General features: G+C 30.1%; 2 protein-coding genes and 1 non-coding gene across 5 annotated transcripts; 2 read left to right on the top strand and 1 right to left on the bottom strand.

Annotated features, from left to right (window-relative positions):
* The first annotated feature begins 6,039 nt into the window (after nucleotides 1-6,039).
* TRNAA-CGC (transfer RNA alanine (anticodon CGC)) lies at nucleotides 6,040-6,112 on the top strand. Its single transcript has one exon. It is a non-coding gene; the product is annotated as a tRNA-Ala (tRNA).
* On the top strand, nucleotides 6,046-8,941 carry LOC112710879 (phosphoglycerate mutase-like protein AT74). 2 transcript variants are annotated; one of them, XR_003157084.3, is made up of 3 exons: nucleotides 6,046-6,910; nucleotides 7,993-8,474; nucleotides 8,673-8,941. XR_003157084.3 is itself a non-coding variant. In XM_025763325.3 (2 exons), exons 1-2 carry the CDS (start codon nucleotides 6,481-6,483, stop codon nucleotides 8,403-8,405), a joined length of 843 nt encoding a protein of 280 aa, XP_025619110.1. In that variant the 5' UTR covers nucleotides 6,046-6,480; the 3' UTR covers nucleotides 8,406-8,941. The 2 variants fall into 2 exon arrangements, 1 of the variants encoding a protein (XP_025619110.1); XM_025763325.3 differs by having other exon boundaries at nucleotides 7,993-8,941.
* A 1,376-nt stretch (nucleotides 8,942-10,317) lies between these two features.
* Nucleotides 10,318-15,504, bottom strand: LOC112710878 (uncharacterized). 2 transcript variants are annotated; one of them, XR_003157083.3, is made up of 12 exons: nucleotides 15,308-15,470; nucleotides 15,124-15,167; nucleotides 14,801-14,901; nucleotides 14,581-14,664; nucleotides 13,915-13,994; nucleotides 13,275-13,326; nucleotides 12,809-12,898; nucleotides 11,561-11,629; nucleotides 11,105-11,451; nucleotides 10,927-10,995; nucleotides 10,709-10,765; nucleotides 10,318-10,577 (listed from the first exon to the last, which is right to left on the bottom strand). XR_003157083.3 is itself a non-coding variant. In XM_025763324.3 (12 exons), the coding sequence occupies exons 1-12, from the start codon at nucleotides 15,382-15,384 to the stop codon at nucleotides 10,482-10,484; spliced, it is 921 nt and encodes a 306-aa protein (XP_025619109.1). In that variant the 5' UTR covers nucleotides 15,385-15,504; the 3' UTR covers nucleotides 10,318-10,481. The 2 variants fall into 2 exon arrangements, 1 of the variants encoding a protein (XP_025619109.1); XM_025763324.3 differs by having other exon boundaries at nucleotides 11,350-11,451; nucleotides 15,308-15,504.
* Nucleotides 15,505-23,433: the final 7,929 nt, after the last annotated feature.

The raw sequence follows: 23,433 nt of genomic DNA, 5'->3' as shown, positions 1-23,433 counted from the left end.
GATGCTGAACCTCCATTGGAAAGTCCATTCATAAGGCCTCCTTCCAAGATGCTTGAAATTAATGTTGAAGAGGGTGTACAACCTCCAAGGCACGTCATGGTTGAAGACTTGGAAGAGGTTGATCAAGAGATGGAGACTAAGGAAGAAGAAGCACAACATCCCATGCCCTTGGTGAGCAATGAAGAAGAGATTGAATTGGAAGAAAGCTACAAAGAGGAAGAGGTTGATATTGAAGAAACTTGCAAAGAGGTGGTAGTTGTCAAAGAATAACACAAAGGAGTGGAGCTTGCACGTTCATTAGAAACACCTCTCCCTAAGTTGCGATCACCCTTCACAACATTCAAGTGGGTAAAATTCATATCCTTTAGCTTTCTAATTCCACTTGAATATGGGCTACTGGAGACGGATGGTCAACTTAGAGCTCTTTGTGGCATTAAGAGTAAAAGAAAGATGATCAGTGGTAAGAATTGTCCTGCAAGGTTCATTATGGTTGGAAGCTTTAAGTTTAAATGCAAAGGTTGGTGTAGAGCTCAACTGAATAGGTCTAGGAAGTTGTTTGGCCGCTTTAGTGAGAATTCAGATTGCCTGCCACCCGGTTGGAATACTGATGATCAACTTGAAGACGGGTGTAGAAACAAGATTTGGGATCCCGGTGGATATTGGATTTGCAAACATTGGTGGAGATTCATGGATCAGTACAAGCACAAGCCACCATAACAGGAAGCTCACCAAATGTCCAACTTAAGGACTTTAACTAAAAGTACTAGGTGGGAGACAACCCACCATGGTATGATCGTTTCTTTTTCAATTTTATTTCATGTTGTTTGTTTTTATTTTATATTATTTTCGTTGAACCTGGAATTACTCATAACATCCATATCATTTTACATTCTGCATACTGCATCAAAAAAAAAGGGAAAAGCACGCATGCGACGCGGCAGCGTCGCTGACGCGTTCGCGTCACCAGTGCATTGGAAAGAAAAGAAAAGTGAACAGAGAATCACGCAAGAGCGTGGCTGGAGGCGTGCCTTTGGCACAAATTGATCCACGCGACCGCGTCGCTGACGCATCTGCTTCATGTGAGAAAAATGCCTCCCACGCGTCCGCGTCACCCACGCGAACGCGTGCCCTGAAAATTGACGTAAATGGGTGTTTGGCAGCAAGTTAGGCTGGAATGGGGCTGGACTCATGATGGAAGCCCAAGCCCTCCCACACGAACGCGTTCCCCACGTGGCCGCGTCGTTTTCAAAAATGGCCATCCAAGCGATCGCGTCAACCACGCGACCGCGTCAACCACGCGACCGCGTCACCCAAAAAATGGGCAAAAAGAGTTTCAAACAGAGAGTTGCGCGATCGCGAGGCTGTACTCGTGCCAATCGCATAAATCAAGTCACGTGATCGCATGCCCCACGCGTCCGCGTCACCTGACCTTATCGTGCACCACGCGACTGCGTCACTCACGCGTCCACGTCGCTTGCGCCGCGCAACTTATCCAGATCAGCCAATTATCTTATCTTTTCTTTCCCAAATCTAAATCTTTTCTTTCCCTTCTTTTTCTTTTTCTTTTTTTTTTCTTTCTTTTTCTTTTAATTGGTATTAAAAATTTATTTGGTTCATTATTTTGTTTGCGGATTATTAAGGAATTGTTTGACAATTATATATTACTTTTTATAGGGTTTCTTGCATGTTCACTTTAATACTTTCAATAACTTATTTACCATGCATGCTAAGTATTTGTGAAAAAACACGTATGGCATCACGCACTACTTTTCTGTTATCCTACTTTCATGCCTATTTTTTTCACAAAACCCTTTTTATATTTTATTAATTATTTATAATTGTTTATACAAACATGTTATTAGTTTGAAAGGCTTGGTAATCTAACTTGGACATTGAATGCTTGATCTATGCTGCCTTTGCCAGCATGCCAATAAACATCTTGCATTTAATTGTCATTACATGCACTTGATATATTTCCATTGATGACTTTTCACATGTAGTCATGATCATGTGTTAACATCATTCTTCTTTACTGTGCACTGATTACCACCTTTCCCATTCTCTTCATTGCTCTAACCCTTAGTTTTAAAAGTCACTTTTTTTTTCTTTTTCCTTTTCAAGATGGCCACCAAGAAGGCTAAAGAGAAAGCTACTCCCAAACCACCAGCAAGGAAAGGAACAAAAAGAGCACCAGCTGCGGAACCACAACCCCCATCCACTTGCACATCTTAGCATGCACCGAGGACGGTGCAATCTTTAAGTGTGGGGAGGTCGATACCGATCTCCACGGGTTAGTTATTCTCTTCTCAACACTAATGTCTTATTTTCTTTATTAGTTCATTGTTGCATTGCATAATAGATTGCATGTGTAGTTGATTGTTTGCATTTAAGTACTACTTGGTTGGAAAATAATAAGTTTCTTTTTAAAACCCTATTTTTGAAAAATTATACTAATTTAAATTAAAAATTAAAATTTTCTATGTTAAATTTGTTTGAAGTTATATTTGGAACATGATTTTTGAGTCAAAGAACATACAACCTGTGAGATTTTGAGCCTATCTATATGGTTACATTATTTAACCATAATATTTTTATTCTTGTGTGTTTCCTTCTCTATGAATGTAATCTATATTTTATTCCATTCTATATGTCCATTATTTAGTGTATTTACATGCTTGCATATGATTGAGGCCATTATTTGAATTTTTGCTCACTTATCCCAAATAAGCCTATCTGTTATATCACCCTTGTTAGCCCCCTTGAGCCTTTTAATCCCCTTCTGTTCTATAACCACATTACTAGCCTTAAGCAACAAAAAACAATTTAAAAATCTCAAGTTGAATCCTTGGTTAGTTTAAGATAGAAATTGTGTATCAACTAGGTGTGGAGAAATTTATGGGAACATGGGATGATAGGAAAAAGGTATTAAAGTGAATAAATTATTTGAAATTTAGGAGCATGCTCATGTGAAATCAAAATAATTAAAACACTATGTGCATTGATATATTATTCTTATATTTCAAAAAAATAAGAAAAAAAAGAAAAAAATTATTAAGTAATTAAATAAGGGGACAAAAATTATCCCAATGCAAAAATTAAAGAATCAATGCACATGGGATAAAATCAAAAATAAAATTGGTGCATGAGTATGTAACACACAAGTGGGAAAATTGGGCAGTTAGGCAAGATTTCTAGATTATATAGAGTATGTATATGTTAAGTGACAACTTAGACTAATCAAGGGTTTAATTATTAGCTCACTTAGCCTTATATATATACCCTTACCCTTACCTTAGCCCCATTACAACCTTGAAAAAGACCACATGATGTTTGTATGTATACATTAAATATTTGTTGATTGGTTAGATGAAGAACAAAGTTTTAGAAAGCATGATTAGAGAAGAATAGAGTGATTGACCTTAGACACTTGAGAGATTAGAGTGCATATTTTTTTTTTGGTTTCCCACGGTATCCCCCAACCTGACAGGTCAAAGACTAATCCGCCGCGGTACTGAGCTCCATTTAAGGGTTTGCCGCTGACCAATGGGTTGCTGCATGCACAAGGCGGGATTCGAACCCCCGACACTTGCTTAAGCGGACTAGTGAGCTAACCACTAGACCAACTCAACTTGGTTAGAGATTAGAGTGCATATACACTACCAATGAGGGTTCAATGCTTGATTCTATGTTCCCTGCTTTCATGAGCTATCTTCTTACAAGTTTACTTGTTTTTTATTGTATAATTTGAATTAGTGGAATTTGAGTCATATTTGTCTTGAAGAACTTATTTACTTTTAACCAAGTATGTAGAAACATTTTGTATGTAGTTGCATTCACATAGATAGGTTGCATTGCATACTCTCTATCATTCCTCTTCACTCCTTTATAGCTTCTCTTGAGCTTAGCATGAGGACATGCTAATGTTTAAGTGTGGGGAGGTTGATAAATCCCTATTTCATGGTTTATCTTGTGCACAATTGAGTGGTTTTTTATCAAGTCCTTACCCACTTATTCATATGATTTGCATGGTTTTACATTCTCCTTCCTGATTTTGTGCTATGATTGAAAACATGCTTCTTTGGCCTTATATTTACTAATATTAATCCTCTCTTATTACCATTAGATGCCTTGATATGTGTGTTAATTGATTTCAGAGATTACAGGGCAGGAATGGCTCAGAGGATGGAAAGGAAGCATGCAAAAGTGGAAGGAATACAAGAAGTTGAAGAAACTGCAAAGCTGTCAACCTGACCCTCTCGCACTAAAACGATCATAACTTGAGCTACAGAGGTCCAAATGATGTGGTTCCAATTGCGTTGGAAAGCTAACGTTCGGGGCTTTGATTTGATATATAATTTGCCATAGTGGTCATACAGATAGACGACGCGAACGAGCGCTCCACGCAGACGTGTCGCATCTGCGAATCTCATTCCACGCAAACGCGTGGATGACGCCTCCGCGTCACTTTGCCACGACCTGTACAGACCAGAAAGCATTGGGAGAGACTTCTGGGCTGTTTTTGACCCATTTCTCGGCCCAGAAAATACAGATTAGAGGCTGGGAGTGGAGCAGAATGAATAATTGAATCATTATTCACAATTTTAGGTTTTAGATGTAGTTTTTAGAGAGAGAGGTTCTCTCCTCTCTCTTAGGATTTAGGATTAGGATTTCTATTAGGATTAAGATTGTTTCTTCATACCAGGTTCAATAATTTATATTTCTCTTCTATTTTTGTTTACTCTGAAGCTTTTATTTGTGTTTGATTTATGTTGCCCAATTGGCTTATGAATATTTTCCATGTTAGAATTGACATCTCCATTCAGTTTAATTTGAGGTATTCCAGTTATTTATGATTTTTATCTAGCTTTTTATATTCTTAGCTTCAATTGATTAATTGGTAACTCTTTAGTTGTCAAACTCATTGTTGATTGAAAATTGGAATTCTTCAAGAATTAACTCGAGTTCCAATAACTCTAGCCTTTTCCAAGGAAAGACTAGGACCTGAGGGACCAAACTTATTCCATCCACTTAACTTATCTTCATAGTTAGAGGTTAACTTAAAGGGAGAAAAATCCAATTCTCATCACAATTGATAAGGATAACTGAGATAGGACTTCCGGTTTTCATACATTGCCAAGAGTTTTATTAGATATTAATTTATTAACTCTTGTAATCTATTTCTCTTGCTTAAAACCTTTTTCAAACTCAAACACTGTTTTTCATAACCAATAATAAATCATACTTCCCTGCAATTCCTTAAGAAGACGACCCAAGATTTAAATTCTTCGGTTATCAATTTATTTAGGGGTTTGTTACTAGTGACAACCAAAACGTTTGTAAAAAAGGTTGATTGCTTGGTTTAGAAACTATACTTGCAACGAGAATTTATTATAACTTCTAAACCATCAATCTTCAGTTCTTCAACGGCACCTCAATACCAGAACAAGTCGAACGCTACTTTAAAAGGAGTTTGGACTTCACGTTCAAGACCAAATCATTGTTTTAGGTAACTCTCGAAACAATACTCTATTATTATAGTGCAACATCAACTTTAAGGGAACATTTTAAGCATATCATTTTGGTTAAAATTAATAATTAATTTCATATTATTTAAGATATTCATTGTGTGAGCACATTATTGAAGAGTTAATTTTGTAGTTAGAACAATTTCTCTTTTAGAATTTTTAGTCATTAATTTTAATTAAGCATATATTTTAAGATTTAATTAATCTGTGTTTTAAAAATACATTTTATCATTATCAACTAAGAAATTTTGTATAAAAATAATACAAATTAAAATTTAAATTTTTAATACATTTATTATTAAAAAAAATTTAAAAATTTTTACTAATAATAATTTCAACATATATTTTTCGGATATAGATTATCTAAATCATATAATTTTTGTTGACATTTGTAGCTTTTCTAGCTACGCTTATATCTAAAAGAGAAATTGTTATGACAACAAAATTGTTAACCTCTCTCCCACACAACGAATATTTTAAATAATATAAAACAAAATATAAACATTTTCAAATTGGGGATGTAGCTCATATGGTAGAGCGCTCGCTTCGCATGCGAGAGGCACGGGGTTCGATTCCCCGCATCTCCACGTTTTACTCTTTTTAAATCGTATTCATTTCTTTTTTCCTTTTTAATCAAAGTCAAATCGAGAACCTACCTCTTTTCAAAATCAACTCCTAATTGAATTTCTTTAACTGTGCTAAGTGCTAAGTGTTACCACGACGCCATTACTATCGTAATACAAAAGTCATCAAATCCCACCCTGTTCAACAAAGATGGAATAATAATCATACACGTTTACGGCTGCAGCATCTTGACCAAACAAACCATGTTCCTACGAAAACATAGTGTAAGAATTTAAGAAATACGAATCCCCAGTGGCTCCAACCTCCATCTATATATGCCAACAATTAAACATAACATAAACACCGCGTAGTACCAAAATAACAATAGAATATGCTTCCGAAAAGAATAATCCTGATGCGGCACGGCGAGTCACAAGGGAACCTTGACACGTCAGCATACACAACAACCCCTGACCACGCCATCCAGCTGACTCCGCAAGGGATCCAGCAGGCCCGGCGCGCCGGGTGCGATCTCCGGCGGCTGATGTCCGGCGAGGAATGCTCGCCGGAGTGGCGCGCGTACTTCTACGTGTCGCCATACGCGCGTACAAGGTCGACGCTGAGGGAGGTTGGGAGGAGGTTAAGCCGGAAGAGAGTGATAGGGGTGAGGGAGGAGTCTCGGATTAGAGAGCAGGATTTCGGGAACTTTCAGATTGAAGACAGGATGAAGGCTGTGAAGGAGACGCGTGAGAGGTTTGGAAGGTTCTTTTATCGCTTTCCCGAGGGAGAATCTGCCGCCGATGTATTCGATCGCATCTCAAGTAACCGCCACTTACTATCCTTCTTCTTTCTTCTTCTTCTTCTTCTTCTTAGTCTTAGTCATACTTCATTTCCCCAATTTCCCCCTCATTGATTATATTTTTACTTCCGATGAATTTTGCGTTATTAATGGATTGGTACACATATAATAAGCATATTACTTTTTCTTGAATTTAGTGTAGGCTTTTGGTAAATATAAGTTTAGGTGTAATGCTGAGTAAACAAATTATTTTTTAGGGTCGGATATGGGGCCAACAAAAAATCTGAGTCTCAGATTTGTATGAACTGAAATTTTTTAAGTGATAAACAAATCAATGGGTCGGTTTTTATTAAAAAACATAAATCTGTCCTTCAATTTTGTGGTATAAAAAAAATACACTAAATATTCATATTGTTGAAAATACCACTTGAACTACAATACTAAAAATAAAAAGCTGTTTGGATATTTCTGTAAAATATATATATATATATATATATATATATATATATATATATGATTACTTATGCCCTATGCTTACCACTACCAGTAACCAAAAAAGTAAAGTTACTGTTGCTATTGTTAGCCAAATTAGTCCAAGAGATTATCAGTGTTCGATTTGTTTGGTGTGGTTCTAATCCACTTGATTCATTTATGATAAGCTCCTTGATCGAATTTTGTGAATGAAAAATATGGAAAGGAATCCTTTTAGTTTTTTTTTTTTAATTGTTTAATAAAGCGTGATTTCTCAGTTTACATTTTGTAAGTGAAACAAAAAGAAATATGTAAGAGAAGTAGTTAAATAATAAAAAATTATATTTTATCAAACAATTGAATAAAAAAATTGAAAAAAAAAACCACTCTCAACAAATGTTTAATGGTTGAAGAGCTTTACTGCAAAATGAATTACCCATGTTCTACTGTTCTAGCAAGTCTAGAATTCTTAATGGACTCGTTTAGGCAAAAAGAATAATTCTATTAGGAATATAACAGAAAAGCTCCACTCTTAATGATGCTCAAAAATTTAGGGAGTTTTGGTCACTTTAATATGAATCTCCAACAAATTGTTGGAACATGTTTGTAATGGAGAATCTAATTCCTCTGCAGGTTTCTTTGAATCTCTCTGGAGGGACCTTGACATGAATAGGCTTCGTCATGATCCTTGCAATGATTTGAATCTTGTGATTGTGTCTCATGGGCTGACATCACGTATTTTCCTAATGAAGTGGTTCAAGTGGACAGTTGAACAGTTTGAGCACCTAAACAATTTTGGCAACTGCGAGTTCCGGGTCATGCAGCTAGGAACTGGCGGGGAATACAGCTTAGCAGTTCATCATACAGAACAAGAAATGCTGGAATGGGGCCTCTCCCCTGAGATGATAGCCGACCAAAAATGGCGCGCCACCGCATGCAGGGGTGACTGGAATGATCAGTGTCCGTGGTACCTTGATGCTTTTTTTGATCATCTTCCTGACTCTGACGATGAGATTGCCGAAAAGGAAGATGAAACAAATACATGAAGCATATGTCCATAACGCGCCAGCTAATTGGGGTTAAAGATTCATTTTCAACATTCTAATTGATACTAGGTTGGTCTTCTTTTTCTTTTTAAGTGATAAAAGAAATTGTATTAGAAAGGAAAACCTTAAAAAGGAGAAAAATTAACAAAAGTCGGATAAGATAATAGGGTATTGGTTTCTGGTTTCCAGTTCTAATTGATTAATTCATTTCCATAAAATATTTAGTTTGTCAATTTTTAATGGATACCCTTTAATGGTTGATTGTAGGTATATGGAGATTATGTTAGTGTAGGGAATGGTTTCTTTTGTTTCAAACTTCCAATATATCGTATATTATAAATTATTCATTATATGTTGGAAGAACCAGCATATATGGTATAGAAAGATCGTGATGTTCCAGTTTGTACTCAGTATTGTACCGATCTTGTTTGGTTTCAACATTGTTTGTGATTCTCAGGCACTTGAATTATGATTTGTGTTGAACTCTTGTGACAAGGAGGAGGATGACTTAATTTAGTTGAGAATTTTCTTGAGAATTCCTTTTATTCAGGTTATTTTCTTTCTAGTTTAGAAAGACAAAACTTGCACATGACAAAATCTGTGGACTCTAATGGATAGTTTTCATATCTATGTCCACCTCTTTATCTGAATCACATGATCTCTTCATGTGGAAAACTCGCATGGAATAAGGAAGAATTGTGCATTCAATAAAATACCACTTGCTTTAGAAATAAGTTTGAATGAGTCCTCAAATTCCAAACCGGATAAGATAGATGCACAAATTAGAAAGAAGAAAGAAGACAATTATGGAATTTTCAATGCATAGAATAGAGATTGTCATACCCCATATTCACACTGGTCTGTGGGCTTTGGCCTCCTATCTCGTTACATATATTATGATTCACACAGCTATAAACTTTACTAACAAACTCTATGATTTTCGGGGAGATCAGAACCCACTTTTAGAATTGATTTTAGAGGCTTTGATTCTCCCTCTTCTTCCTCTTCCTGATTCCTAGAACTTGACTTTCTGAAGGACTTCTTACTCCTCGTTTTTTTTATCTTCTTAGTTGGTATCTCCTCCACAATTTCATTTATGCTTACCATTTTCTTTGGAGGTTTTGCTTCTTGTGGCAAACTTACACTTGGTGATGCCAGTGTCACCTTCTCTTCCGCCGTCTCATCACCCTTCGTCACGCTCCCTTGACTTGGTGGGAGCTCCTTCCTGTCACCATCTTCCACCAATACCATTTTAGGGCAACGTGCCAGACGCCCTAAAGTCACTGTCTTCAACGCCCGCATAGCTAGAGTTTTTGTGATGAAATTATAGACCCTATAGCAGATGCCAAGAGGTTGAAGATGGCATTCTCTTTGGTCCATGGTGCATTAAATGTAAATGGGTAGGTAGGGTGCAATGAGATTGATCAATCCCACGAATAAAGAATCTTAAACTTGGAAGTAGATAATGAAACTATTTGGAAGACATTCTTTGCTTTCCTTAGAAGGGATGTTAATAGAAAAATCTTGCAGCCTTTATAAAGAAACTAATATAACTGAAAGTGGAAAGCAATAATAATTAATATGAGAAAACATTGCTTAAGATTGTCTGAACCTTTCGTACTCTAATTGAGGCAAGAGCACACTTAAAAGATACAACTAATCAGCATTAATACAAGAATACTGTCTTTTTTTTTTCCCTAAATCTTTCCAAATTATTACTGAATTGTTAATCCATTTGTCACAAATGAATCGTGGGGTTTGGAGTAGAATCATTTTGACCGTTCTTCCACGTTTATTATTTATTTTATCTTTATTCATGTCAATGTCAATGAATTCCTTTCCCAAATGGTTTCCTTCAATCCATATTATTTTAATGGTTTGTCACCAAGAAAAAAGAAGGGGCATAGAAAAATTAAAAATGATAAATAAATAAATAGAAGTCTTGAAATGAATTCTGTTGAATGAACAAAATTTGGATAGGTTTACACCTATACATAGTTTTATTCATGAAATCAATATAAGAATTCAGTTCAGGCAGGACTCATGAGTTACAACATTGGAATGGCTAGAATATAGCTATGATGCTTTTGTAGATAATCGTCCACAAACACGCCAATATGATCCTTTGTGAAATAGAGACTTCTCAAAAACCCATATATCACAGACAAGAACCTGGAAAACATACCAAGAAAAGACAAAAGCCAATTAAGAGAGATTTGATGTTGATTTAATTGTTTGAACCATTTTCTCGAAATAGCAGCATAAAAAAGAAGTAAAGAAATTTATTATCATAGTATCATTACCTCCTTATTTTTATCACCAGCTACAACAGCACCTTTTGAGTCGTATGCCTCAAACTTCTGCAAGTAATCTGAAGTTAATTCATTGTATATATGGTCTTGAAATTTCTCTGGCTCATGAAACCATGTCGATGTTTAAAATTTTACAGCCATAAGATTATTTCTAATGTCTATTTAGTGGGATTAAGCTTAGTTGTTGTGGGGAAAATTTTAAAGCATACCTGCTTAGCCATAATCTCTAGAGTAAGCTGAATAAATACTTTATCATGGTCTTTTCTATCGACACCAATCTGTAAATGATAAAGCAATGAAAAAAAACAGCATGTAATAACTTCATTGAGAGAGAGAGAGAGAGAGAGAGAGAGAGAGAGAGAGAGTACAGATAGTACAGTTCAATACCATAAATAATAACCTCTTGTGCTATTTGCAGCACATTCAAATAATAATCCAACTTGCACAAATTGGACCAGACTCTAATCAATGACTCCTCACTTTTTTTCGTCAAGTTAACAATGTCAACTCTTCGATATCACAAAATGCCAGCAAAGTCAATACTCTCTAAATTCATACCTGTTCTACATTTCAAGTCACTACATCACCTGGACCAAAAGTTTAATACAAACAGAATTGAGTAGAATACTAACCAAACGAGCACGCAATGTTCGTATGCTCACAACAGGCTGAACCATTTCCCAGTATACCTTGCTCCACACAGATTCTCTTTGCTTAATTTCATTCTTTAGTGCCTGTAGAGAAGTAAATTAAATACATATTAAAAATTGAACCTCTAAAAATGCACATAGATTCATCATAATTCGTATAATGATAAAACCACATAAAGGAATGGAAGCATACAGAAAACATATTCTCCGTAACTACTTTCCTTAACGTCTTTTTGTCACCATTAGCTATTAGAGTGTTTAACTGCAAAAGAAAGAAGAAACACTCAGCATTCGGCCAATTATTACAAGACACGTAAGCCAATTGAAAAGATGATATTCATCATATAATAAAATACATATTATTAGAGAAGAGAGCAGCCAAGGACTACTGATGGAAAATTGTCATATTTGGTAAAAAAATATACCAAACAGAGGGGCCAGCATCAAAGTCTTTTATAACCATAATTTCTTAGTAGCTCTTGAATGCAAAATCTTCAATCTTTTTCTTCACAACATTATCCAAAGTAACTACCTCTCTCTGAAATACCTTTCCTTACAAACTTTGTTGCAACTTGCAACACAATAAACCCTCTTCCTAATCTATTGAATGATACAAATACTGGTACTCAAAATGTGTGGTACCACAACAAAATAAATGAAGTTCCTTTCTTTGTACCATTCCAATTTTATCAAATTTGGACTATTTCATTTCTTGAATAAGCTAATGAAATTCAATTTATATCTGTTTTCATCAGGCTGAAATTTGTTCCATTAAACGGATGGACAACAAATAAGAAACTACATACAAAAGGATTTAAAATCATTACGATATAATAGCATGTTTTCTAGCTTTTACCCAAACCATAGTTTTGGGTTCCAAACAGAAAATAAAACAAATATCATACCTGATTTCAGGTTTGCAGAATGTATCTTTCTAACAAATATTTATGATTTATTACTTTATCTAATAGCTTTTAACTTGTCAAGATCTTAATGAAAATTTGATCATATAGTTCTAAAAAAATTTCAGTTTGGTCTCCAGTCTTATTCCAAGGATGTTCTCCACATTGGCTCTGAATTGATGCATACCACGTTGATTTGAGATGACGAGGTAAGAAGAAAGCAATGGCATCAAGAGAAGAAAGTGCAGAAGGACCATCAGTGGCTCTAGTGCTTTTTGTGTTTTTTAGTATGCTAGCGTAATTTCTCTCAGTAAAAGTAATCATTAGAAAAGTATCATTTTGCATCCAAACATAAACAACTTTTACTTCTTTACAAGACCTTTAAGCGAAGATCATTTTAAAAAGTATATTTTAGCAGAAGCTTGTCCAAATGAACTAAACTCAAGGACCACCTTGTATTCTAAAATGATCAAACAAAAGAATGAGTTGTAGGAAAATGTAACACGTGGTAAAGGCTATATAGAATGACAGCTACAAACCTCCTTGTAGATATTGGCAACCTCATTGTAGAATTCTTTTTTTGAATATCCCTTTTTCCTTAACTTTGCAATGGCATAGGCACTTTTTAGCTGCAACAGCCACCAAAAAAAAAAAAAGAAAAAAAAGGGGAAAAAAAAAGACAAAAGAAAAATCAGAGTGACTGGTAGCATCCATTAAAAGGAAAGGCAATTGTCCATAGTTGAAGTTTCAAAACATCCAGTGTAACATTAATTTGCACTCTGTTTTCTATACTGCTATAAAGACAAATAACTAGTAGAAAAAAAATGGAGAAAAGTAAGGCAGATGAGAAGGGATCCTCATAAAAGAAAGCAACAGTATGACATTGAGGGAAAAAGAAGAGAGGGAATGAGAAGGAAAATTTTGGACAAACAGAAACTATTACATAGGCTCTAAAGAGCGGAAATAATTTATGCAACCAGATACATAAGTGATGAGCATCATTACCTCCAGAATCATGTCTTCTTTAGTTCTTCTCCAACCAGTTCTAGTGAACAATCTGATAAAAACAAACATCAAATATATCAGGGTCAGGGATTACAGAACTCATTATGATACAAAAATTATGACTCCATATAAGGAATAATGCATTACGTGTGTGGAAGGCATTAAAATTTGGTGGAAGAAAATAACTGAAAAAGTTACAGCATTACCTAGAGACTTATAAGATATGGTTTAGCTAACATGTGCCCTAAAGGCACATGATAAGCTTACAATTAGTAGAAAGTTTTAAATGTTTTTATTTAATGAATATAAAACAAATGCATTGAAAACTTGTGCATTTGGTTTGTGTTTTCATTTTCAGTGTTTTCTGGATTTTGTGAAGGAAAAAGTGAAAACAGAAGGTAAAAACAAAAAACAGGATTTTATTGTTTTCACTGTTTTCATGTTTTCCTTTACAAAATCCAAAAAACAGAAAATGAAAACGCAAACCAAAGAAGTGCCCTAAGGGCACAAGATAGACAAACCCTATAATATATTTTTAGTGGGATTTTAGTTAGATTATATTATAGAGAAGAGATCAAGTACACAACCAAAGAGGTTTGAAACCATTGGTATCTAATCATAAAAAAGAAGGGTATCTAACCTCTTCCAAAGTGGGATTTTTTCACGAGGTTTGTAAGGTTCATAGACAAATCCAGGGCTCGTTAATGCTATTTGTTGTCCCTGCATAAATGTTTTGTTAGGAAAGAACAATAATTCAAAACTACTTATAAAAAACACAAGGCCAGCTTGGTGCATAAGCATCCTACGTTAATGCAGGGTCGGGGGAAGGGCTGCACCCAAAGGGTGTAATGTACGCAGCCTAACCTGATAATAACATCGGTGGCTGTCTTTACGGCTTGAACATCAGTTTCTCTTTTTTTTTTCTTTTTTTCTTTTTTGGGTAGAAAATACAATTTGATTAGAAGAGAAGAGAATGTAGAAAAGAAGACATCCTCAAATTGAAACAAAAGATAACATATCGATTAAAAAATGACAAAGATAGTGCAAAAAATGGATATACACTATTGCATAAGGAAGTGACAAAGAAGAAGGAAAATAACATATAAATTAAAAAACATTGCTCAATAGCTATCACTATAACCTAAAATACAGACAAGCAGCACTACAGAGTGAAACAAGTTCCATCCTCCATACAGCCAAAATTATCCTATAAGTATATCAATCTGACATGAAATTGAAACTGGATACAGGTATATACTATTAAATCATCACAAAAATGAAGAGGGGAAAATTTATGAGAGCGCACCACTGGTCTTGCATGAGGGGGAGCGCTTTTTACTTGAGTTGATAAAAGCCTCTTATCGTTCATGAAAAGAGACAACTCCGCAGCCTAATAAACACATAACAAAGTTAGAAGTCAACTCTCCCAATATGAAAAGAAAACAAAAAAGAACGAAAAATGAAAAAAAAAATTTCTAAAAGCCATTGTCTTTATGAGACAGCATGTCGGAGAATACATTAATTACCATTGTAGACCTGAGAGTCAAAGCCTTAACACTAGCCAAGGAAAATTCATTGTATCCATTATACAAATGAGGATAGAAGCTCCTAAAACTACGCTCAGAACCTGATCAAAGAAGAATTCACTTCAGTCATCAACAAATTGAAGGTCGAAGCACAATTTTCAACTCTTAACATATACATCTATGTACTCTAATAACTATACTTTTCTTTAAAAAAAATACGCAGCATGAATAATATCTACATTTAAACTATTAAACTGCAAATTCAAATTGAAAAAAAAAAAAAAAAAAAAGAGAGAAAACAGTATAGGGTTGAAAGAGATTACCATTGGATAGAGCACTGGAATAGCTCCTGCAGCTACTACCGAGCCTGAAAGTTCAAATCACAATACAATTTCAGAAAGAAAAAGAAAATAATCATATAAAAGTTAGAAACAAAAATGAAAAAGAAGATGCTTCATTTAATTCATGTATTTGAGAAAGCAATTAAGCTAGGAACTGGTTACTAACAGGTATGAGGAGGAGGAAGAAGAAGAAGAAGCACGGTAAAGCGTGCGAACAAACTGAAATCGTTTGAGATGCATCATCTTCTTCTGGTTCTTCTTCAGGTAAACATTTAGAGTGGAGTGTTAGATCACGAAAATTGCTTAAACAAAACAGGAAAACGGGACATGGAGTTTTTCCGAGGGTTTAAGACTTTAGACGATAGAGTGGGAATCAAAGTTGGGCCTTCTAATTATTTGGCCCATTAACTCTCTTGAACATAAATATTATTTTTATTTTTATATTTTATTTAGAGGATTGCCCAAAATTAATATCCAAAAAAAAACCCATAAAAGTAACGTGCTTCTTTTGTGGTGAATAATTCAGTGCTCCATTACTTTTTTTTACAATCGTTGATGAATTCTGTAGAATAACTGATTAAGTGATTGTTTGGGAAGGAATAAGTTATTAGAAAAAAAATTCAATGAAAAAAAATTTATTTTTTGATGTCTTTGGTAAAATTTCAATAGTAAAAACAAAAATATTAAAACATTTTTTGTTTAAAAATTGTAATTTATATTTTTTACCTAAAGAAAAATATTTTAACATAATAAATAAATAAAAAATACTTATATATTGCTATACTCTAAATATAATTGCTAATAAAAATATTTTTATATGAGATATTTAAATATAAAATTTTTTTAATTTAAGAAAATATTTAAAAAGATCTTTTCATATAAAAACTCAATTAAACAAGTCCTATGAATAAATTCAAAAAAATTTATTAAAAATGTATTTGTACCTTTTAGAGGTATAAACATTCCACTTCGCTCTATATATTTTTGTTTAATAAATAAGTTAAATAAGAATAAAAATAAACATTGCTTGCTTTTTTACTTTTAAAATTTTTAAGTGTACTTTTGAAAATATCATTAATTTTTTAAATAAGTTGGTATTTTTTAAAATTAAAAGGATTTAATATAACATAACTATTGTTATGATATTGTTCATATTTTTTGTTGTTTTTTGTCAATAAATTAATATTGTTTATTTATCATAAGTTATATTATATTTTTTTATTGGGTAATGCTAGGTAGCCAAAAAATAATTATAATGTAAAAATGTTATGTAAAAATTTTTATTCTCTTGATAAGCAAGTGATATACACCTCCTTATCACTTATTCTCTTTATCACCTATCATTTTGCTGCATATTTAGAGTCATTAATGTTCTTTCCAAAATCAATTTCAGTTTCTCTCAAATCAAATCTCCAACATCTTTCTATCACATTATTATCCATTAAATGCAATAATTCTCTGCAAAAATTATGAAATTTAAATAATTAAAAAATTTTAACAACTTCTACTATACAACTTATATTTTACATATAGACAATTAAAAAATAAAAAATAAAATATAAAATATAAACAAAAATTTAAAAATAATTATTAACTCATCATATTAAAATCAATAAATAAGCATACATATGAATATTAAAAAAAATATTAAAATAATTAAAATCACGACCTACTAGTTCATATATGAGATAATTTGAAGAATGCAATAAGACGTATAGTTTAAAATTTGATAATATTAATTATAAAAATTTATTAACTATAGACATTAAAGGTATGAAATTATGAATATTATGAGTATAAATTATGAATGTTATTAATATAAAATTATAGATGTTATGTGGATAAATTTATGAATGTTACATTTTGGTTACCAAACTTTTTCCGTAATTTTAAGTGCTAATTTCGTTTTATTATGTATGTTAACATGGATGTTAACTTCATGTAATTATGGATGTTATTCATATATATAAACTAATTGATTGCGTAAAGTATGAACTTTATACAAATATTATGCATATAACTAAAAAAAATTAGTGAGCAAAATTAAAAAATTTAAATACCAATTACCAAAAGAAAGTTTAAATATTAAAAAAATACTTCTTATTTTAGCGATCAACATCATAAAACTATTTTAAAAAATTAAAGGTGTACATTTTAAATATATATAAAAATTGAAGGTATACATTTGAAGGTATATATTTGAAACATATATAAAATGGTATATAAAATATTCTTCTAAAATAATTATTAGTTTTCCAGTTTTTAGTCTTTATAAAAATTAGATTTTTACTAATAAGAGATCCAAAGATATAATTAAGGATACTACAAATAAAAATTTGAAAAAAAGATGTAAAAATAAATCAAAGGTGAAAGTATATCATTCACATGTTACGAAAATAATTTTAAACGCTTCTATTTTCATAAAATTATTTTTAAAAATTAAAAATATAACAAAAATAATAAAAAAATTTATTTTTCTAGATATAAATAGCAAACAAATAATGATCAAGAATGTTACGCATATAATTAAAGTGCTAAAAAATACATAAAAAATAATCCAAACTATTACCATACTTCATCATAGCGCTTTCTACCATAGGTACTGTATTAAGGTCGAAATCAATTGCCATACAAATTACAATGATAAAAACATACAATTTCATGTAAAATTTCTTAGTTGATACACTATTGTGCTTGTAATGCTGTTATTCTTGTGATTTTTGAATGAATATGATTGAATTAACATAAAGTATATATTAGAATAGGTTTCATGTTTCATATATCCAATAATTGATGATAAATATCATAACGGACAAAGAACCAATTACAATTATTTAATGTAATTGATATTATAATTACCGTTCTTAAATATAATTATTAATCTTTATTGTATTTTTATATATAAAAATCAAATTATAAAAAGGAATATTAAGTATTAATTACAATAATGCTTAATAAAAACGAATATAATTTTATAATTAATATCATTAATAAGTAGATTTGATAAGAACGGTGATAAGTAGAATGATAAGAGAGTGGGATAAAAAATAAAACTGATATTAAATAATATAAATGAAGTGAATTATGAAAAGTTTTGGTTAATTATGACCGAAAAATTTTAGTTACCAAACTTTTTTCTTATTATTATTTTACAACGGATCACATTTTGGCATCAAATATATTGACGTGGTGTGTTTTAACGTTAGTATGGATGCTTTTCTCTTCTCAACTTATTTAAAAAAGATAATTATATAAAAAACAATATTTTATAAATAATTATACTAATTATCCATCATTTCAATTATAAATCATTCTAATTCTAATTATACTAATTATCAATTATTATAATATAATTATTAATTATACATAATTAGTACTTATATGATATTTATATTTATACCCTGTGTTATATACGTGTGTATTAGTAACATATATTGATTGAACATTTTCATAATTAATTTTATGCGATTAAAGGTTATAATAGTGGTGTTTTTTTATCCTTCATGAGCTCAAGTTTAGAGCCAAAATATTTTATTTAATTTTTTAATTTATTATTTTTTTAGTTATTTTATAGAATAAAAATATATCATTTACTTTTTATCGAAGTTAATCCTTTTAGATATAAGTTATAATTTTTATGATCTTTTATTAATTTAGCTATTCTCTTATTCTTTTGATAACTTAAAAATTATTATTCTTACTAAAATTTATTTTTTTATCTAACCTTCCAGTGCGATTATTCTTTACTGCAATCATTTACAATACACCACATCTATCAAATATCACATCGAGTTGTATTCACTTATCCAGGTTCTTATTACATGAACGTAAAAGTTTAATGAAAGGATAATGAACTCTATTTTATCCAAATATCGTTGAATCTATTCATATATTATGATCAACCTAATAAAATGTGGATAAAATTAATTTTTGGGAGGGATTCGATCTTTTATTTAGCCAAAGTATTTTGTTTTTGTTTTCTAATTTTCTTTTCTTCCTTAACTTTCATATGATAACGTATTTTCTTTAATTGAAATTCATCATTTTTAAAGTATGAATCATAATTTTACTATTCTTTTATGAATCCAACTTTTTTTTTATTTTTTAATTATATAATGAGTGTTCTTATTCAAAATTTTTTTGTCCTTACACTCGGATCATCTTTTACATAATCATTTACAATGTATTACATTTATTATGCTCCATCTTGAGTTATTTTTGTCGATCTGAATATTAATTATATTTGAATATAATAAATTACGTCTATTTAATTTGGATGTATAATATTTATTTTTTTATTTTTAATGTTATTTTTTTACCATTTATGAGTTCTTTTATCAAATTTAAATATATCTAAATAATTAAATTAAAAATACTATTCATATGATACTATGCAATATAATTTTAATATACTTTTAAGTTATCAATAAATAAAAAATAAATCCTTAAAATAATAATAGTATTTCGTTGTCAGTTTTGTATAAAAAAATCTTTAAATACGTATTTTAAATAATACTTTACATATATTAATATACTATATAATATTAATAACAAATGTTTTAGAAGAAACGTGGACAGTAAGACATGATTATGAGAAATATAATATTTTTTATATTATTAAAGTAAGAATGTGTATATTAATATTTTAAATTATTTATCATTATCATTATATTGTTCTATAGCAATTGTATTTTAGTGCCAAGTATACTAACGTAGTGCATTATGCTGTAAATATGTTTGTCTCTCTCTTTTGTTTCTTATTTTTTGAAATATCAATTTTTAAATTATTATATTATTAACATTTAATAATTAATTATAGTAACATATGTTAATAATCTATATCATATCTTTTTCATAAATATTATATATAGAGTATTTTATTTATTGTTTATGAGTGTAAGTTTTAAAGTACAAGCTAAGTATTTTGTTTTTATTTTTTAATTTTCTTTTCTTTTTTAATTATTTCATATAATATTGTATTTTTCTTTTTGTTAATAGAAATTGATCCTTTTTAAGGTATATATTATAATGTTTTCATTTTTTATAAATTCAATCTTACTTTTATTTTTTGTTTAATTATATAATGAGAGATTTTACTTAATTTTTTTTGTTCTTGCAGTCAAAATTATCTTTTACACAATTATTTATAATTCATTACATTCATTATGTTCCACCTAGAATTGTTTCGTCTCTATCCAGATGCTAATTATATTTAAATATGATAAGTTACATATATTTAAGTTGGATGTGTAACATTTAATTTTTTTATTTTCAATTTTATTTTTTTACCATTTATGAATCTTTTTATCAAATTCAAATATATCCAAGTAATTAAGTTAAAAAATATTACTAATATAATAGTATAACATTTAATTTCAATATACTTTCAAGCTATTAATACATCAAACATGAATCATTTAAAATAATAATATTTTTTTTCAATAATACTAAATCTATATAAAAAATGCTTTGAATATGTACTTTATATAATCCTTACATAATTATATAATATTACTAACAAATATTATAAAAAAAAGTATGGATATTAATACATGATTATGAGAAAAATAATATTTATAGATTATTAAAATTATAATATGTGTATTAATATTTTAAATTACTTAATAATAATAAGAAGGTACGTGATTATATTATTTGGAGAAAGATAATATTCTAATTTATTATAAATTATACTAAATATAAATTATTCAAATTATACATAAAATTATCATAATTTTTTTTCTTAAATTAGATAATCAAGTTATTATATCATTCTTATCAATTAATAATTTTTACATTTTAAAATATTATAATTAAATGCATAGACTCTCACCAAAGAGTAAACATATTAGTCTATTAAATAGAATTTTTAAATTAAATTTTAAGAATAAAATAATATTTCAAATTTCTTCTTTGTTTCAAAATCATAGTTTGTTGTAGATAATTTGGGATTTTGTTTTCTATGTATTGAGTATGACTTTATTTAATTAATAATTTTTTTCTAATCTTAAAGAATTTACTAATGAGAGGTATTGTTGTCAAACTCTCGAGTTAACTCGAGCATAGACTCTATCCTGAGTAAACTTGACTAGACTCGGTTAAACTTGGACAAACTTGTGAGTCTAGGACCGAGTTAGCGAGTTTGTGTTTTTTTTCATTTTTGTTAAAAAAAGTGTCATTTTGAAACAAAAAAAAATACTTTTTTTTATTAAGGTTACAATAACACTCCCAAAGAATTAAAGAAAACTCACTCACAACTCACTCATCTGTGTCGTTTTTCTCAAGTCTCACTTTCTTCATGTTCTGCCGCAGTTGCCGTTCTCCCGTCGAGCTGCTGTTGTTCGACTGCGTCTGCTACCTCTGCTCTGATTTGCGCCATTGTCTTTGTGAATTTTACCTATGTTGCCCTCTACTTTGTATTTCTTCACATCTCCACTATCTGCAACTCCATTGTACTATCACCGTTCACGAGTTCGACTACTTCTTCTACAGCCCTATCTCTGCCCTGGTTTGCACCGTCATGAAATCCATGACTATTTGTCGCCGTCATTTCGTGCCATTGCTGCACCTTCACCACCGTTGCCTGCTGCATCCTTGTCTTCGATCTGCTGTTGTTGGGACTTTGCCCCTTCTTTTCTTCTATATCTTTTATTTTTTGTATGCCTTTTGTCGTTTCTTTGAGCCTTTACTTCTTGATTTAGTTTTTTTTTTTAATTTTTTTGCTTCTAATTTTAGCTTATTACTTATCGTTTATGTTAGATGGCCAGATGGTTCATCCATTCATGGCTGATTAGTAATTAATTATTTTTATTAGAGTTAATTTGATTATTTGATATTGTTCAATGTTCAATTAAAGATTTAGTATTACATATTTAGAATTTTTAATTTTGTGTGTTCTATTGTATTTGTATAAGAATAATTATAGAGAATTTAAATATGTATTTTAAAGTATTTGTTATAATGTATACTATTATTTTAATTTATTATGTGCTTTAAGATTGATATTATTAATTTTGAAAGGTTAGAATTGAGTATTCGAGTCTAAGTCAATTCTACGAGTTTACTTAGACTCGCGAGTTTGACAACCTTGATGAGAGGAACATGTAATGTTTTAAATCAATTAATAGTAGAGACATATATGATTATACTATTAGGAGAAAGATGATATTTTAATTTATTATTAATTACACTAAATATAAATTATACATAATTATTTGTTCTTAAATTAAAAAATTAAATTATTATATCATTAATAAATAATTTATTTTTCAATCTTAAAAGCATGATAATTAAATGTATAATCTCAGATTAAGGGGTAAATACGTTAATCTCTTGAATAAAATTTTTAAATTAAATTTTGATAATAAAATAATATTTTTAGTTTTTTTTTTAAATCTCGTGATTAATTTATTTTAGGCAATTACTTTGGGATTTTATTTTTTAGTGTATTACGTATGATTCTGTTTTGATGATATTTATTTTTTCTTTACCTATGTATGGTTGTTCTAGGAGAGCACAACTATTAAAAAAATATTTTAAATTTTATACAAAATCATAAATAGAATAACTTTTTATAATGACTATAATTAAAATAATATAGGATAAAATAATCATTAAATATAACATACATTGATTATATTGTTACAATTAATAAAAGAATCAGTGTAAATAGATATATAATTAATATATAACTATAAGATAAATAATATCCTAATTTAATACCAATTAAACGGATCATTAGATTTATTATTATAATAAATACATGGAAATTATAGAATCAAATATCATCGTTTGTATTTTCACAAATTATATGATTCTTTCAAACTATTAATACCTAACAATTAAATCCTTGAAAATAACAATAATTGGAACCTAATCAATTCGTATATACAGGTGCGATGCTAAACATAATTTGAACCTAATTAATTGGAATCTAATAATAATTATAAGGATAAAGTATACTTTTTATCTTTAAAATTTATTAAAAATTTTAAAAATATTTTTAAATTTTATTTTGTTTTAATTTTGTCTCAAAAATTTCAATTTGCATTAAATATATATACTCTTGATAGTTAAATTTTCAAAAATTTTAAGATTAATCCAGCAATAATGCATGACAACTATCTCTGATTTGTTTGTGTTGATAGTTGTTTTTGTAAATTTGTTGTTGAATCTGTCCTAAGTTTTTTGAAAAATTAGCCGTCATGGGTATATTTTATATAAATAAAAAATTTCTAGGACAAAATTAAAACAAAATAAAAATTAAGGATATTTTTAAAACTTTTGATAAAT

Source organism: Arachis hypogaea, chromosome 9 (genome assembly GCF_003086295.3).
Source record: "Arachis hypogaea cultivar Tifrunner chromosome 9, arahy.Tifrunner.gnm2.J5K5, whole genome shotgun sequence".
Taxonomy (NCBI): domain Eukaryota; kingdom Viridiplantae; phylum Streptophyta; class Magnoliopsida; order Fabales; family Fabaceae; genus Arachis; species Arachis hypogaea.
The sequence above is the reverse complement of the archived record's forward strand: the minus strand, read 5'-3'. Positions and strand labels throughout refer to the sequence as shown.

Bases quoted from the DNA above. Each gene is read 5' to 3' on its own strand.
- LOC112710879 (XM_025763325.3), top strand. From the start codon at position 6,481: ATGCTTCCGAAAAGAATAATCCTGATGCGGCACGGCGAGTCACAAGGG. The intron at 6,911-7,992 runs GTAACCGCCACT...ATTCCTCTGCAG, and splicing joins TGTATTCGATCGCATCTCAA to GTTTCTTTGAATCTCTCTGG.
- LOC112710878 (XM_025763324.3), bottom strand. From the start codon at position 15,384: ATGATGCATCTCAAACGATTTCAGTTTGTTCGCACGCTTTACCGTGCT. The intron at 11,452-11,560 runs GTATGCTTCCAT...ACTTCTCTACAG, and splicing joins TTACGGAGAATATGTTTTCT to GCACTAAAGAATGAAATTAA. The intron at 10,996-11,349 runs GTTAGTATTCTA...TATCATTTACAG, and splicing joins GAACATTGCGTGCTCGTTTG to ATTGGTGTCGATAGAAAAGA.